The 19,084-nt window shown below is 40.7% G+C and overlaps 1 protein-coding gene across 1 annotated transcript in view; it reads right to left on the bottom strand.

Annotated features, from left to right (window-relative positions):
* Nucleotides 1-19,084, bottom strand: part of RANBP17 (RAN binding protein 17) — a 264,626-nt gene that overhangs the window by 49,891 nt on the left and 195,651 nt on the right. Inside the window, exons 23-24 of the mRNA XM_070732698.1 lie at nt 4,538-4,752; nt 2,351-2,489 (exon numbers count right to left, since the gene is read on the bottom strand). Of these exons, the coding sequence (XP_070588799.1) occupies nt 2,351-2,489; nt 4,538-4,752 (354 nt within the window). The remainder of the gene's footprint in view (nt 1-2,350; nt 2,490-4,537; nt 4,753-19,084) is intronic.

Below are 19,084 nucleotides of genomic sequence, written 5' to 3'. Positions count from 1 at the left end.
CTTTTCCTCCCACTTAGGACTGTATGACTGTAAATTGTTGCTTGTATCCTAAGATTTTTATTAATATTGATTGTTTCTTCATTGCTTATTTGACCCCTATGACAATCATTAAGTGTTGTACCACATGATTCTTGACAAATGTATCTTTTTCTTTTATGTACACTGAGAGCATATGCACCAAGACAAATTCCTTGTGTGTCCAATCACACTTGGCCAATAAAATTCTATTCTATTCTATTTAAGTGAAATGCTCTCTGACCTGTTTCTTTTTACCAAACCCAAATGACCTCTTCTCAAAATACTCAACTTTGAAAGTAAACAAGCCAATCTATTTAAAATTTAATAATAATAGCTTGGTGCAGAAAATATTAAGCTTTCATTTTTATTTTGAATGGCAGTATATAATGTACAAAAGCTTTACATGGTAATTAGTAAGTAGGTATCATAACAGAATACAGACAATCCTTGATTTACAACCCTAATAGAGGCCAAAATGTCTGTTATTGTGCAAGGCAGTTTTGGTAAGTTTTGCACCATTTTGCGACCTTTTTAGTCACAGTTGTATGTGGTCATTATGTCAATATAATTTCCCTCATTGACTTTGCATGTACGCCACCCAGTATCTCTACATTAGATAGGTGGCTATAGAAATGTGATAAAGCAATCCATCCATTATTACATTCATTGTCTTAAACTATGATGCCCATGGTATTTCCATTCACAATATCCTTAAAAGAAGTTTCAAAATATAGGTTTTCATATCTTTTTTCTTCTGTTGTTCATGTTGTTATATTCTATGTCAAACATGTTAGTGAGGCAAGGGGATAAAACAACAAAACTTTGTTAAAAAAATGAAATATTAGAAAAATTACTTCAATAAATGACAAATGCTGACTAACAATTGCCTTCATTTCTTGCTTTTAAATAAACTTAGTCTGTTTCTAACATTACCATTTAACATTTGCACATACACAAGGCCATTATGTATTTAATACTCAAAGTATTAGCTACTGTTTGTGTACTTCAATTACTTTATGATTTGAAGTTTTAAAAATAGTACTTACAGGTTTGTTAATTTTTTTAAAAAGGCTTATACTTGGCTTCCTCACTGTCTTTCAAATATCCAATACCACAATAATAGGAACTGTTATTTTATGTTTACATAAAATATGGATCTGTTTTATAGAGAATTGCATTTGGATCAGAAAGCCCATAATTTAATCTCAGCTCACATATTAACTTAATGGAGAATCTGAAACTGCTACCTTGTGGATTGTTTCCATGTTGAAAAATTGTAGCAATGGTGACAGGCTTAATCTAAGGATTCAGGAGACAAACAATGGGAGATATATTTCTGATAAAGGAAGTAGAAAAGTATAAGAAAATGTCATGTGATGGAACTGATTTTTGAGGGCAAGCTCCATCACCTGGGAGGACTGCAAAATTATATTGAGTAATTGGTTTGTGTGTTTGTACTGGTATGTGTGCATGCATACATATTTACCTCCATTATATATAAATATATAAAAGCATATTGATTTTTTAAAATCAGTACTGAGAGTAATATACACTTTTCAACTCCTTTAGGATTTTAATCTCCTATGAACAGATTATTTTATTTCAAGGTTTATAGCAAACGGTTTTTCACATTAAAAATACTAATATCTTCGGTAGATTTATTTTCCATGACGCCGTTGAAAACTTAAGTAAACTGTTCTACATTTACACATTACTATAAATCATCTGATCAGTTTTCCTCAGTAATAATAGGAACAAAGCATAGCAACGAAGTATTATATTATTAGTGTTCTGGAATATATGCTTTGTCATTGCCAAAGACTGAAGAATGTTGTGTAGTTTTATTGTATTAAGACTTATGGAGCATTATGTTGTAAGTAATTGGAATGTAAAAGTGTTTTATGATTCATGTTGTGGTTTATGTTTTTCAAATATTTGGAAATACAACATTAGGAAAGTGTAAAATTCTACATGAATCATAAAACAATTTTTAACAAGTAAGTTTTCAAAGTAATATACCCTTTGTTTAGCTTCCATTGAAAAAAGATTGCTTTCATTTGAATACACTGAAAAGAATAAAGAATATTATTGGACAATAATTTTTTAGATTCTTTCTTTAGCTGAAGATCATGCCATGTCTACTCTACTAGTCTGTAAAAATGTCCTTCTGAACACAGGACCACTTAGTCTTAAAAGATTCGTGAATAAACAATTAGGTGTTGCATTGTTATAGCAATTAACTCAAACACCTAATGACTTGTGGCTACATTACATTTGTCTGCTTTAGAATAAATTTACATTCTTTTGTAGTTTCTTTCTTTTGTGTACTTACCAAGTGCAGTTAGACCTTCAGATATCGATGTAAATATATACATTAATGCATGTGGCTCTAAGCTGGTAATGAAACTCATATGATCCTGAGATAGACACTCCAAAAGTGGGTAGTAAGATTGACTCAATTTTCTATATTGCTTGGGATAAAAGAGAAAGAGAGAATATGATACAATAAGAAATTACACAGCTTATTAAAAATATTACTGTAATGAAACAATATTTTATCATAGTCAATAACATGTACTATATTAAAAGAAATATGTTATATTCTAGGCAGAATAGATCAAACACAATCCTGACACTATTCAGGCATTTTTTTCTGCAAGCAAAGAGCCATAATACAGGAAGGGGCTGAAATGCCCACTAGGAATCTAACCACAGACAGCTAGTAGAATTACAAAATACACATACTTGTGTGTTTATTATATCCAAATGTATGTAATTGTATGTACAGGTGTATAGCTGTGCAGGTGCATTATTATATGAAAAAGAAAGGAAAACCATGCAGGGTTTCTAAATTGGAATTCAAGAGGGGGCAGAAAGATGCTCCCTTTACTGTATCAACCTAGTATATCTGAAGTGAATGTATAACTATGCCAGGTGTAACAGTTACAGTTCTCTTTGCTACTGAGAACTCTGCGCATCTATTCCAGGCATTTCTTTTAGCAACTCTCTGGGCATTTTATCTGCAAATTTACAAGTTGATTCAAATAATTTTGAAATATTTATTTAAATCAGCTTATATTCTGTGAGAATATACATATTTTTGGTTGCTATGAAAACATCCAACTTCAGACCTGCAATGGCTTCTGTTATAAAAACTTTCTAGTTTTAGAATTTTGATTATAATACTAAAATCTGAGGCAAAGTAAACTTTAAAAAAATTCTAGGTCTTATAATTCTGAAAATGAGCTTAAGAGAGATAAAAATTGTTCAGGTAAAGTATTTTGCAATAACTGAATTGGAATCCTCAACATTATGAAAATGAAAATTAAATTAATATTGAATAAAAGTTTCACAGCTACTTACTAATGCTTATCTGGTTGTACTGTGCTACCTATTTTGCATGTTTTTTCCCAAAGATATTATTTGTGGCTACTGCTGCATTTTGCCAAGTTATTTTGATATCTTTATGTAAAAATTCCAATAGTTCTAAATACTTATCTCACAGTCACATTACCAATTGTGAATTTTTATCATGTTTTGTTATGCTTGTTTTTCTTTCAACTGAAGGCAGTAAGATAAGATTCTGTAACAGAATTAAAGTGGACACAATGATGCAACTAATCATAAGCAGTAATGCAACTCAGATGAAGGGGAGAAGAAAAATGTAAAAAAATGTAACAACATTCTTTTCTTCTGATTGCATTTCCCATTTCATGTTTGTATATCTCCTTTAATAATACTGTCGTTGTTTCTCATCTGTTTGGGAACAACTTTTGGGACGTACAATCAAATAAGCATGGCAGCCAATGCTGTTTTACTGTTTGCCTTGGGAAACCTTGTTTACTAATGAAATCTACATTATTTACATATGTATATATACACACATATACATATTCTCTCTCTGTGTGTGTTTGTTTGTGTGTGTGTCTGTGTGAGATAATTAAAAATTATGGTTTTTAAAAAGATATTTATATATTTAATTTTCCTAAAAATTTGCTTGAGTAAAAGTACTATAGAGAGAATTGCAAAAACCAAGATAATACCTATTAGACTAGTTGAAAATCAGTGATATACAAGATGTACAGCTTATTTGACCCAGTGGTAAGGTTTTGGTCTTCAGAGAGTTCTCCCTCATTTGTCAGATACTAGTTTGTAAGACTGTCATTTTCATTAAAATCAATCCATGGGAGTTAATGTCAGAGGAATACTGATTGACAACATATCAGCAAGTTTAACTGACAATGTCAAAAACAATCCTACTCCAGGTTTGTGAATTATTATCCACTTAGTAGATGGTCTGTGATTGTCTTGATAACATATTATAAATATTTTAAAGTATATAACTAGTTAATGAAACTACACATAATATTGCATGTGTAAGAACAACTAATGTATGCATGCAGTTGAAGCAAAAATAAACTGCACTTAAGTTGTTCTAGATTTCACTCTATCTTCATTTTAAGCCTGTGGTAGTAATACATAATTTGCATAAAGACTCCCAGGATGAATAATTTCTTACTAGTAAGTCACTGTGGGATACTGAAAGCAGCATTTTGACAAAGGCCTGAAGTACATTGTCAAAGTGGTTGTCCCCATACAACTTGAAGACGCCAAAGCTGACATAATTTCCACATAAGGCAGATTTGAGTGCAGAGTAACAGATGGAAATACCCTTGAGTTTCAATGGATAAATTTGATCCTTTGACAAAGTCCCAAGAGATAGGATCTGATTACCTGTTTGCAAGAAGGAAAAACAAAGAGAAACTGGCATAAGTAACTGAAAAACCTGGAATCTGTGTAATTGTCACTTTCATTTAACTGTTACTTTTTATCATTACTGGAATATTTGTGCTAGACAATTATCAATGGACAGATCATGTGATCTGACTTACATCTAAGACAAATTAAGGGTGGATGTTATTCCCTGACTTGGACTACTTGATATTATCCTGCTATTAAGTAGTTGTTACTGAATTGTATACATTAAAGGAAAATACTTATTTTGGGGGGGAGGGGGATGAAAAGCTTTTTAGTACTGGTAGTTAAAATCTGCCAATTTCAACAGTATTTTAAGAATGAAAAAATAAACCCTTTTCTCTCTAAAGGCCAAATCTAGATTTGGCTAAATAGGAATTGGAAAAGTGTTTGACTTAAAATCAAAGGGAGATTGGATTACCTGTTTGTTCATATATTTGTATGTAGACTATTAGTTTACTTACTAATAAAACCTCTGAAATAAAATATTATTATCCAAACATCACTAATTTATCTATGTAGACATTTTACTTGTTTACACTATAAATGTATGTCTGCCAATCCTTACATTGGTCCTTTCGGCAATATAATGATAATATAAAGATATATGGATATCAAATATTACGTTTTTACATGCCCAGATAGAGATATTGGCTTTTACACTAAAAATTACTGAGTGTGCCCCAGATCCTGTTTTATATAGCCAAATAAAATAACTTGAAACACTCTTACCCTAGCTAAGCCAACAATTGAAAATGAACTACCCTGAGACAACATATATCTCAAATGATGAATGTTAGATTATTTTCTACTGCAGAATTTGATATATTCAAAGTGTTGGTTATGACCTTTAAAGCCCTTCATGGCATTGGACCAGAATATCTCCGAGACCGCCTCCTGCCGCACGAATCCCAGCGACCGATCAGGTCCCACAGAGTGGGCCTTCTCCGGGTCCCGTCAACTAAACAATGTAGGTTGGCGGGCCCCAGGGGAAGAGCCTTCTCTGTGGCGGCACCGGCCCTCTGGAACCAACTCCCCCCGGAGATTAGAACTGCCCCTACTCTTCCTGCCTTCCGTAAACTCCTTAAAACCCACCTTTGCCGTCAGGCATGGAGGAACTGAAACATCTTCCCCTGGGCATGTTTAATTTATATATGGTATGCTTGTGTGTATGTCTGTTAGTATATGGGGTCTTTTAAATCTTTTAATTTTAAATTTGTTAGATTATTTATGATTTGTTTCCACGTGTTGTGGGCCGCCCCGAGTCTTCGGAGAGGGGCAGCATACAAATCTAAGTAATAAATAAATAAATAAATAAATATGTCTTGTTTGGGGCTTTTCAGATACTAGATGGATGGAATAGACTAAAACTGGCACCGCCTGCCCCCTCCTTAATATGACATTAGTTAAGATTATTCTGTCAGCTGTGGCATTATCTCTTGAAGGTGGAATAGGAGATCCTCCTCGTCATGGCTATTGGCATCACTGGCTGTAGTCTTTCCTCAAATGGAATATGGTTACATCAAATCAGGCACTTATCAACCAAGGATAGACTGCTATAATATTGTCTATATGGAAACATAGAAAACAGACAGAAGAAAAGACCTAGTAGTCCATCAAGTCTGCCCTTTACTTTTTAATTTCCTTTAAATTAATTGATTTATTTATGTTTTTTAAAATGTTGTCGAATGATGGGCATGTATTTATCCCAAATATATTTAAACTTAGTAAGTGATGATTGATCCACTAGTAACTGAATTATGTGATTGCCTCTGAAGATCATTAAGAAACTATTAGAAACTTTAGAAAGTTGCGGTATTCATATCTATATTGCAGGATGTGCATTGGTTACCAGTTAATTCCCAGATGCAAATTAAAGTTTATACACACACACACACGACCAAAAGGTCCAAATAGCAAAGAACAGAGGTAATCTAAAATTTAGTGTTATGATAAAATAGTTTAACGAATAAAATAAACTGATTAAATTTAAAATTCAGTTTTACTGTTGTGCTACTTAAGATCTTGCTTTTATAAATACAGTATAGTAAAAAAATTGGCTATTACCTTTATAATGTTAACATTTTTATGTGCGAGTAAAATTTTAACATATCTAAAAATATGTCTTCCTGACATTGATTTTAAAATAAGCTAGATAATATCTTACCGAAAATTCACAAAGCAATAAAATACGATTTACTGCATCAAGGTCAATACTATAACAGAGTGTTTTTCAGAATTAGGGATCTTTTGAAACCTAGCATTTAGTCTATTGGATGGCAACACATTTAATCTGCTTTTTGAAAAAACTGTTATTTATTTACTTAAATATAAATTATTACAATGTATCATAAGCTGATAAGTGTAGTTATAATTCATTGCATAACCCACAATTAAATATGGAACTTTGGCCTTTACCAATAATTCCTGCCCTGAATTACGGTATTTATTTATTTATTGGATTTATATGCCGCCCCTCTTTGAGTACTTAGGGCGGCTTACAACATATAAAGAAACAATATAGCATCCTAAATCCAATTAATTTAAATTAATAATCTAAAAAACCTAAAACCAATTAAAACTCTCATTCCCATTCAGTCAACTAGCTCACAATATTCTATAATCTCGGGGACGAGATTGTCTCCGGACGATGTTGTGAATGATTGAATTAGATAAATGTGGGTGACTGTGCATGGAGTTTTTAGAATTTTGCCAATTTTGTATATTTCTTTTAAAATAATTATATTTCTACACATATATTGCTTCTATTTACTATGTTGTACGCCGCCCTGAGTCGCTTCATGAAGGACAGCATAGAAGTCTAATTAATAAAAATTAATAAATAAATAATATTTGTTTAATCTTATGAAATGCTGAAGTCATATCCTTGGAAATCAAATAATCAGGATATAAAAACAATGTGATCAATCTTTTGGGTCACCTGTTTAAATGACATACCTACATAGGAAACAATTGGAATTTCTTGCAGCAGTCCTTCCTTGTTTTTGAAAATGTATGCTTGAAGCCAAAACTTATTAGTTCTTAGCCAAGCTTTTGCTTTCAAAGAGAACTACCAGATTTCCAAGAGAACTAGAGAATATGGAACACAACTTAGAACATTTAACCATTTTATTTGCTGTTTGGTTACTGAAATGCAATTTTTGCATTAAAAAGTTGCATTGCTAAAGGAATAATACAAGGCCTTCATGGTAGCTTTTCAAAATTACTGCTTTACAATGATGTTGCCAGGACATAACATGGTTAAATAAGATGCAAAGATAATTAACATTCTCCACTTCCTATGATCTTGAAATTTCAAGTTATAGTGTCTTTTTCCTTAACACTCTCCCACCCCAATTTTAGTTTTTTTATATTTGATTTGTAGTTTATTATTTTGGCAATACTTGACTAGCATCTTAAATAGGCATTTCAAACCCAATCTAATACGTACTTGGAAGAATATTTTTTCTTTTGGTTAATAATGGACAGTGGCCATCAACACATATAATAAAGTCTCCAAATCATTGACTTACATAGAGTGTTAGGGACAGAATACAACCTTGTTTCACACCCTTATTCATACAAACCATGCATAAAACGGAACGGTCCAGGGGAATCAATTTCCCCATGCCTGACGACAGAAATGTGTTTTAAGGAGTTTGCGAAAGGCAAGGAGGGTGGGGGCAATCCTAATCTCCAGGTGGAGTTGATTCCAGAGGGTCGGGGCTGCCACAGAGAAGGCTCTTCCCCTGGATCCCGGCAGACCACAATGTCCCAAGTCTGTGGGACCTAACCGGTCACTGGGATTCGTGTGGTAGAAGGCGGTCTCTGAGATATTCTGGTCCAATGCCATGAAGGGCTTTATAGGTCATAACCAACACTTTGAATTATGACCGGAAACTGATCGGCAACCAATGCAGACTGCAGAGTGTTGGTGTAACATGGGCATACCCATGTATGAGATTCACACTGCCAGATTGCAGCCAGCCAGCAGTTAGCAGAAGTAGCCTGCAGTACTGCATTCTAACCACTGCACCACCATGGCTCTTGTGTAACTCAGAGTTAAACATTGGAGTTCTTGGTGCTCTCAAAGCATGGTTATTAGTATGGAGACGTTTCATTACTTAGTCAGATAACATCAACAGTGCAAAGTAATGATGTTAACTTGTTGGGCAATTAAAAGTCTGCAACCAACTAACCAAGCGAACATCTTTGGCTGGGAGCCTTAAGCAGCCTTACTTTTGAAATAAAGTCAACAACTCTTCTTCAGACATAGGTTCCAACTGTTTTATTTATATGCCGCCAATTCCAGAAGGCTCTTGGAAGCTAACAATGTCATCATTAAAATAGTCCAAAATACATAAAATAACTGGTCAAAACAAAATAATCAAACCAGCTAAATACTCTAATAAAGTGCTCACAACTACACCATTAATCAACACATTCTTCCATTCTGTATTAAGTGGAAATAAGTGTGTTCTAGAATCCAGGACTTCTAAAATGTGGCATGGCCATTAAAAAAACCTGCTTCTGAGGCAACAATCTCAAATGGATTGGACCTGGAGGGAGTTATTATTTGACCTGGGACCAGGCAGATAAATATATGAGAATACAGTGTTCCCTCGATTTTCGCGGGGATGTGTTCCGAGACTGCCCGCGAAAGTCGAATTTCCGTGAAGTAGAGATGCGGAAGTAAATACACTGTTTTTGGCTATGAAAAGTATCACAAGCCATTCCTTAACACTTTAAACCCCTAAATTGCAATTTCCCCTTCCCTTAGCAACCATTTAGATTATTACTCACCATGTTTCTTTATTAAAGTTTATTAAAAAAAATATTTATTAAAGGTGGATGAAAGTTTGGTGATGATATATGACATCATTGGGCAGGAAAAACCGTGGTATAGGGGGGGAAACCGCAAAGTATTTTTTTATTAATATTTTTGAAAAACCGTGGTATAGACTTTTCGTGAAGTTCGAACTTGCGAAAATCGAGGGAACACTGTATAGTGATTCCGTCTTCCCCTACTGACAATGCTTTTCGGAAGCCATTTGGGAAGGTTGCAAATGGCAATTACATGACTATAGGATGCTGCAACTGTCTTAATCCTATGTCCAAATTTTGATCACGTGATTGTGGGAATGCTGCAATGATCACAAATGTGAGACCAGTTGTAAGGGAAAACAATTGTTACTAGAAATTAAAATTGAAACTAAAGTTCCACGGTGTTCCATGTGTTCTAATCTATACACATAACACTTAACCTAGTCAACTGCTAACAAAGTTAAATGGCCATACCACTGGCACCACACAATCACACTAACTGAATCAAGAGCTGTCACTTTCAGAATCCCCTATCCAGAACTTCCCAGAGACCCATAAATCTTTGTAACAGGACAGTACTGGCAGATTTCATTATATTACTAGCCTCTCTACACTGTTCACCCAGGAGACAGATACGACTTGAGTTTTTCAGCCAATCACTATTTAGGAGATACATTCTGTAGGTTGGACTCAGCAATCTGTTTTGTCATGGAAACAGTTGCTTTTCTAAACCACTGTATTTCTCCAGTTCTTTTTCTAGTAGGATATAGAAGGAAAAGACTAGAAATTGCCTCAATTGACTGGATTTTGTCATTCACATGATGTAGTTGACTGAATACTGCAGTTGTCACAAGCAGCTTTAGTATCTTGGGGATGAACTTTCCAGTAGCTGTCTCATAATTGTAACAGATATTTGTTTTTCTGAAGTGGAGAACATTTTTAACAGCTAGTGTTTTTGGACATACAGCAGAATTTAACATAGTATTATTTAGCAGAAAGAAAGAATTTAGAAAGAATTATGCTATTATAACCTGTATAAACAAAGATAAAAATTATTTAAGAGCCAGAAGTAGATATTATTAAAATAAAATTGTTATGATTGAACTATCATTAAAATAGAGGGAAATATGTGGCTGTATGCTTTTAAAATACGTAACACTATTGCTTACTAATGTAAAATCTGCCAGCTTTTATATATCTGCAAAATGTCACTACCATTGCTATGAATTCTCTAAATAGAACAAGCAATGGATATAAAGTATGTTCCATTATTGAAAATGAACAATTGATTAAAAATTAATAATACTTATTAGACAGCAACAAATAACTTTTTCTTTAAAAAGATACATGATATTAAGCTGGAAGAGTAGAATGGATTACAACACTACGTTTCACACAATGGATGTTCTAGAAGCAATTTAAAGCTCATTAGAAATAATGTCCCCGTCTACTGGAAATGTGGTAAAATGTAATCCTCATCCAAATGTTACCTGGTCTATGAGAACAGGAAATTGTTCTGTGCTACTGTGGCTAACCTTGAGGCTGACCCTGAACAGTAACTGCTAGAACAACTGAATGCTGCAACAAAATTAAAAACTTACATCAAAGTATATCATGACAGAATGGAGATAAATAAAATACAGCATATTGAAAATATTATTTTTCTGTCAGTCTTCCCAAACTGTGAGGGGGATGAATTAAAAAAAACACAAAACCTAGAGCAATGCAGCTTATTAGGGTCTAGAACAAATCTTTTTCACAGTTTTGCCAATATCTTTTGTAATTTGCTCCATTTAGATACATCTGATAAGCCTAACTACTTCCAGGATGTTCAGATCCAGGCTAGCAAATCAAGGATTATGGGAGTTAAAATTCCAAGCATCAGGGAGTTGTCACTGGGATTGAGAATGGAACAGTCTCAATAGGCCTTCTAGGATCTAACCAATGAGTTCAAGGTCATAAGGTTTTTATCAATGCTTCAGGGAAAAATAACCGGAACAATTTTACCCTAACCAAGTGACCAGATTGTAACCTTGGCACACCACTGCGGGGGTGGTGGTGGTGGTGGGAACGACGCCGGCATGCGCCCAAACTAGCAAACTCTTCAACCAGGGCCCTGTTTCCCCTCAGAGCCATGAATGTCGAAACAAACAAAGAAACCGAGACTTTCCAGGGAAACATTTCAATCCCAACCCCTTTGCATCTGTTGCAACTCCAGGCAGGCATTTTGGCTCCCCCGGGAGGTGGGAGACCGCAAATGGAAGTCAGCTGTGGTCTTGAGACTGCCAAAACTCACAGCATCGAGGGCGACAGGTTGGCAAGTCGGGTGTCTTCGCTGACTCATCAGGAAGAGGAGAAATAGCACAAGGACCGGCAGGCCACTTGGTGTGGGAGCGAAGCGCTTTCGCTTCGCCCCGCAGTTTCCCTGCAGTTCAAAAGGAGGCGTCAAAAAGTGAAAGGCAAGAGGCGGCCTGGATGAAACCACGGGAAACCGCGGGGGCGAAGCGAAAGCAGGGGAAGGAGAGAAGCACGGGGGTGGGGAAGGCACCGTCGTCTGAGTCTTTAAAAAGGCGTAGTTTGTTTGCATTTTGAGAAGGAGGAGCCCCTCAGCACTTCCCCCCAATCCGCCTGCCGGTCCTCGCGCATTATTACTACAAGCCTAAAAAGGGAAATGCAGACATCAATTCTCCTGCCTTGTTCCAGGGACCTTTCGAAGGTGTGCAGGGAGGGGGAAGAACTGCGGTCTTCCCCTCCCCTCATTTCCCTCCATCTTCCTCTTGATTCTCTCCCTAGCCTCCTTTTCCTTCTCCGGACTCCTCGTCCGCTTGGCGGCCTCTCCTGGCTCCCCTCCAGCCTCCTGCCCACCGCCCCCGCCCTTCCCTCATCCTCCCTTGGGATCTGCCCTAGAGCCTCTCCAGGAAGCCCAAGCGGAGGGCAGCGGGGGAGAGTTGGGGGCACCTGGAGGGGCTGTGGGCATCGAGGGCAGCACTGGGCTTCTACCCTCCCGGGCCACATCGGGGCTCCGTCTGTAGAGGCTGCACACGGCAGGAGAGCCGGGCGAGGAAGAGCAGCAGGTAGGTGGCCTGGATGGGCTGGATGGGGAGATTCACTCTAGGTGGGGGAGGCGCCTTTCCCCCCAAAGGAAATGGGGACCCTCTGAGCCCCCCCACTTCTGCTCCCCTCCATCCACCCAAATACTGTTGAGTGGATGGAGGGTAAGATGACCAGACCTCCTGCTTGTAAAAAAATCAGGACTTTTTAAAAATGCTGTGGGACGCGGGATATAGCTGTCCCGAGTCTGCGGAGAGGGGCAGCATACAAATACAATAAATAAATAAATATTCAAAAGCGGGACTGTCCCACCAAAAGCGGGACATCTTGTCACCTTAATTATGAGACATGCAGTATATCTGAAAATGTAAGGACATTTCCCCCCCTTCAAATAACCAGAATAATTGTAAATAACGTTCAACTTTAATCCATTGTACAAAAAGGCAAGGTGGTTTGTTTAGCAAGTAGGATGGCAGAACTAATGGGATATACAAAAAAGGTAAAAAACAGACCCAGGTAACTACAGACCAATCAGCCTAACATCAATACCTGGGAAAATACTGGAAAAAGTAATTTTAAAAACAGATCTCCCACCACAGAAATAAATCAAGAAATAACCAACAGCCAACACAGGTTAGTTAAGAACAAATCATGCCAAACCAATCTCATCCATCAACATTGTGACCAAATTACCCTATTCTGAGTATAAGGCGCACCTTTCCCCCCCACAAAAAGAGGGTGAAAATCTGGATGTGACTTATACTCTGAATGTAGCCACGCCCACATGCTCCGTGCATTGCATTTTTGGCTGGTTCCAGGCAGCGGAGAGCCTTATTTCTATATGGAGCCTGATTCCCGAAGCGACCTGAGAAAGTGTATTGAAAGCCATGCTTCCTCTTAGAAAGGTCCAATAGAGAGGCAGCACATCAGTCCTCCTGGATCAGCCATTTCGTAAATATGCTACCAGGCTTCCCAGCAAGCCCCTGCAGCTTTGCTGCCTCGGTCAGAGTCTGATTCCCAAAGCAGCCCAGGGAACTGCGTTGAGAGCCTTTTAAACAAAAGCATTTTCAGGTGGCAAATCCTCCTTTCCGATTGAAAAAAGGGTGCTTGAAACGTGAGGATCGTAGGGGAAAGTTTCCAGCCGGCAGACTCCCCTCAATTTTTGGATGGACGCTGGAGAATCAGTAACTCCAAATTTGATGGAAGAGCCTTTATTCGGACTTATCTAGTGGTGATATGGACGGCAAAATGTTTGTATTTTCCCACACTTATTGCGTCTGCTGTCCTTTTTAGGGTGATTCGTTCCCTTTTCAATGTAGAGGGAATGGAGGAACCCTTACAGGGTAAAGCTGAGGAATTAGTCCTTTTGTGTGGGATGAATTTGATCCTGTAACTCCTGAGGACGTGGACAAGGCTGTGGGAGCGATGAGTTCTTCCACTTGTTCATTGGATCCGTGCCCCTCCTGGTTGATTTTGGCCAGCAGGGGGGTGACACGAAGCTGGCCCCAGGCTCTGGTTAATATTTCCTCGAGGAAGGGGTCCTTCCCACAATCATTAAAGGAAGCAATTGTGAGGCCCCTCCTCAAGAACCCTTCTCTGGATCCAGCAGAATTTTTTTTAAAAATTAACTGTTTTTAGAAGTTTTTGTATTATTGTTGATGTTTTATATTTCTGTTGTGAGTCGCCTAGAGTCCCCAAGGAGTTGGGCGGCATAGAAATTACATAAATAAATAAATAAATAGCAGCGACTGTGAGAAGGATCTTGGTATTTTGGTAGACAGCCAACTAAATATGAGCCAGTAGTGTGTAGCAGCAGCCAAAAGGACCGTTGTACCTACCTGAACGGTCTTCTCGCTGCACTGGAAGGAGAGTCCAACATGGGTAGTTAACCAATCTTATTGGTAGAGACTGAGTTAATTATTTACATATTAATTAGGTACCGCCCCCTTGTATCCCCCATGAGCTCAGTTTTAAAAACGAAGACAATGTAAGAGGATAACCAATTTTTATTGTCAACTGTCCAACAAAACAATGTCCCCCCAACTCCGGCGTCCCTGAACTTAAACAGTGCCGGGTGGGTTTGGACTCTCCTTCCAGTGCAGCGAGAAGACCGTTCAGGTAGATACAACGGTCCTTCTCCACTGCAGCTGGAAGGAGAGTCCAACATGGGATATGCCAAAGATTAAGGCCCATGGGAGGGAGAAGGTCTTGTCAGGGATGTCGTGGAGGCACAAACTCGTTGCAAAACACGCCTTCCAAACACTGCGTCCGCTGAAGCAAACGAATCCAACTTATAATGTTTAACAAAGGTGGAAGGAGCCGCCCAGGTTGCGGCCTTGCAGATATCCTCTATGGATGCTTGCGTGGCCCAGGCAGCTGATGCGGCCGCGCTACGTGTTGAATGACCCGTCAGTCCTAATGGTGGGGTCTGGTCCCTAGCCTTGTAAGCTTCCATGATACAATCCTTGAGCCATCGGCTAATAGATTTAGAAGACAGGCCTAGACCCATCTTATGTGGCGAGAATGATATGAACAACTGTTCAGACTTCCTGAACGTTTCCGTACGTCTGATGTAGATTTTCAGAGCTCGCCTGACGTCAATTTTGTGCCATCGCAATTCAGATGGATGATTCCCATGAGTACAAAAGTCAGGGAGTATCAATTCTTGTTTCCTATGAAATGTAGAATTCACCTTTGGTATAAAGGTGGGATCCAATCTTAGCACAACTCTGTCTGGATAAAAAATACAGAGGTCCGATCTGACTGATAATGCCGCTATTTCTGACACTCTGCGTGCCGACGTGATTGCGACCAGGAAGGCCGTTTTAATGGATAGCAGTCGTAGAGAAATGGACCTCAAAGGCTCAAAGGGTGGTTTTGTCAATGCTTTGAGTACCAGCGTAAGGTCCCATGACGGAAACCTCCGGACTGGCGGGCTGTGTTTGTTTGTAGCTCCTCGTAGAAAGTCCCTCACCCACGGGTGAAAAGCCAAGGAGCGTGTCTCTGGAACTTGTATCATAGTGGCAAGGGCTGCCACCTGTCTTTTTAGGGTGTTAGGGGCTAACCCCCGTTCTATCCCCTTTTGCAGAAATTCCAACACCGGAATTACCGATGTCTCCTTCGGGTTCAGATGACGCTGTTCACAAAACTTACAGAACGCTTGCCAAGTCGCCTGGTAGATTCTTGACGTCGATGGACGTCGTGCTGCCTGTATTGTATCAATGACCTTCTCCGGTAACATTTGTTGCCTCAGCCTGCTCCTCTCAAGTGCCACACGGTTAGATGTAGCCACTGGGGATCCGGGTGTTGCAGGTTCCCTTGACTGAGGGCGATGATCCGGTCCGGAATCCTCCACGGTGGTGACACCGATAGCGCCACAAGGTCGGAGAACCATGGACGTCGAGGCCAGTGAGGCGCCACCAATAGCACCTCCGCTCTCTCTTCCAGGATCTTCTCCACCACCCTGGGGATGAGACTGGTGGGAGGAAAAGCATAAAGTAGACCGGGTGGCCAAGGGGAGAGAAGGGCGTTGGTCCCCTCCGCCCCTGGATCCGGAAAACGTGTGTAAAACCTGGGAAGTTGAGCATTCCGCTGGCTTGCAAACAGATCCACTGAGGGAATGCCGAATCTTTGAGTCATCCGCTGGAAGATGGCGGGATCCAAGCTCCATTCCGATGGATCTAGAATGGTCCTGCTCAGCCAGTCCGCCTGAGTATTGCTGACGCCGGCAATATGTTCGGCCGTCAAGGATGCCAAGAGATGGTTGGCCTCCTCCATGAGGCGTTGTGACCTCGTGCCCCCCTGATGATTTAGATGGGCCCTGGTTGCAACATTGTCTGCCAGGACCCGCACGTGTCTGTCCTGTACTAGCGGGGTAAACGCTTGGAGGGCCAAGAACACTGCTCTCAATTCGAGGAAATTGATGTTGACTGGCTCCAAGTCCTTGTCTGACCAGAGGCCCTGGGCCATGTGATGTCCAATGTGTGCGCCCCATCCTAAAAGGCTGGCGTCTGTCGTGAGGGTTACTGGACTTTGGAGCTGAAAGGGGGAACCCTTGCTTAAGGCTAGCGATGTCCACCATCGTAAGGACTCTCTGACTGCCCATGGAACACGAACCTTTTTGTTGCAGTGGCTCCTCCTGGTTCTCTGAGCTGGGAGCAAGAACCACTGTAGATCCCGGATATGATGTCTTGCCCAGGGAACGATGCCTATGGCTGACACCAATGTCCCCAGGATTTTGGATAACAACGCCAGGGAAACTCTCCTGTTGTGCTGAATGCTGGAGATCAGTTGCCGTATGGTGCGTTGTCTCTCTGGAGAAAGAGATACCGTGTTTGATAAGGTATCTATGACTGCTCCGAGATGAAGCAATCTGGTGGTGGGAGACAGATGACTTTTCTCCATATTGATCGTGAAACCGTGAGATTCCAGTGTTTGCACCGTCCTGTCCAAGTCGTTTCTGGCTCCCGATGGTGACCTGGACAAAACGATTATGTCGTCCAGGTAAGCCATCAGCCGGACTGATCTCTGGCGCAGGTCTGCCGTCAAAATGTCTAACAGTTTGGTGAAGGTTCGAGGGGCCGAGGAGAGGCCGAACGGCATGGCCCTGTACTGAAAATGCTCCCCCTCGGTGCAGAAGCGGAGGAACCGCCGATGACTTGGATGTATGGGCACGTGGAGGTACGCTTCCTTGAGGTCTATTGATGTTAATAGATCGTGGGAGCGTATGGAAGCTATAATTGTCTGTAAGGAGTGCATTCGAAACCTCCTGTATTTTATGAAAACATTCAGTTGTTTCAAGTTTAGTATGAGCCGGCAGCCTCCTGAGGCCTTGGGTACTATAAAGATCACTGAGTAGAACCCCTTGCCCTCTTCCTGTTGGGGTACCGGCTCTATAGCGTGAATGTCCAATAAATGTTTTATCTCCTCTCAGAGTTGTAGTCTCTTTCGTGAGTCCCGTATTACGGGGCAATGAAGGAAGCGGGATGGTGGAGGCTGGACAAACTCCAGTCGAAGCCCTTGCGAAACGGTGGCTAAGGCCCATTTGTCGGATGATGTGTGTTGCCAAGAGGGACTGTAATGTTGAAGTTTCCCTCCTATCGGCATCCCGGCTGAGTCACTTGGAGCGACGAAAGCCTCTCTGGTTACCTCCCCGAAAGGGCCGTCTCGATTGTTGGTAACCTCGGGGCCTGTCTTGGAAAGATCCCCGATCGGAACGAAAGGCTGGTTGATTGTATTGGCTGTATTGGCCCTGAACAAAAGGTCTTTGGGCCTGACCCGTACCTGAGTTGGCTTCCCAGCGAGGGTTCTGGCGCCGTGTGTATGGGGCGGACCTGCGGTCCTGTCTCCTATTAGCCCTGGGGAGCACTTTCTTTTTGTCCCTGTCCTCAATGAGGACCTTCTCCAAACTCTCCCTGAAGAGCATGGATCCCTGGAATGGACTTGAGGCCAGCCGCCACTTAGATTTTAAGTCTGCTGGCCAATTTCTCAGCCAGAGAAGGCGTCGTGACGACATAATGGTTGCCATGCTCCTAGCCGAGAACTTCGCCGCATGGAGGGTGGCATCTGCCGAGAATTCCGCTGCCGCTCGCAGCTTGCTCAGGTCTTGCCGGAGACGTCCGTCCTCTGGCCCGAGCCTGGCCTGCATTTCCTGCAACCACATAATGGATGCCCTATTGATGAACGAAGCCACGGCAGCCGCTCTGAACCCCCAGCCCGACACCTGATGCGCCTTCCGCAGCAATATCTCCGCCTTCCTATCTTCTGGCCTCAGGCTGCCGCCAGTCTCCGAGGGCACCAGCGCACTGGATACCAGAGTCACTACTGGCTGGTCAATTGGTGGGAATTCTAGGAGTTTTTCGACCTCCTCGTCAAAGGTGTAAAACTTCCGTTCAATGTTTGAAGGCCCTTGCGCTGCCGCTGGGTGCTGCCAAGGCCGCTTAACTCCCTCTACAAATATGTGGGAGGCCGGGAAGTGTTCAGTCTCGGGCTGAGCTTCCTTAAGGAGTGCCTCTGAGGTCTTTGTCGTGTCAGTAGGGTCAGTTGCCTTAGGGGCGGCCGCGAGGTTCATCACCTGCTTGGCTTTACAGAGCAAGGTCCTGAATAGTGCCGGTTTGAACAGTCCCACCGTTGGTGGTGGTTCTGGCACTGTCTCGTCCTCTGACCAATCATATTCTCTGTCACTTTCCTCAAACTGTGGTTCCTCCATCAGCGACCCCACGCCAGAAGGGGGCAGTACTGTCCAAGGATTTCTTTCTGGAGCCTGTTGTGGGGGCCTAGCGCTTTGTTGCGCCCCCGTAGCAATGCCCTGTGAGTAAACGTTGGCGATGATTTCCTGAAGGTCAGGTGTCATCTGTTGCCAGGAGCCAGAGGGACCTCTTAAGCCTGCTGCCGTGGGGGTAAACGTAGCTGAAGGCCCCTGCAGGCTTCTGACCGA

The sequence above is a fragment of the Erythrolamprus reginae genome, chromosome 1, assembly GCF_031021105.1.
Source record: "Erythrolamprus reginae isolate rEryReg1 chromosome 1, rEryReg1.hap1, whole genome shotgun sequence".
Taxonomy (NCBI): Eukaryota; Metazoa; Chordata; class Lepidosauria; order Squamata; family Dipsadidae; genus Erythrolamprus; species Erythrolamprus reginae.
This window is presented reverse-complemented; position numbering and strand designations above follow the sequence as displayed.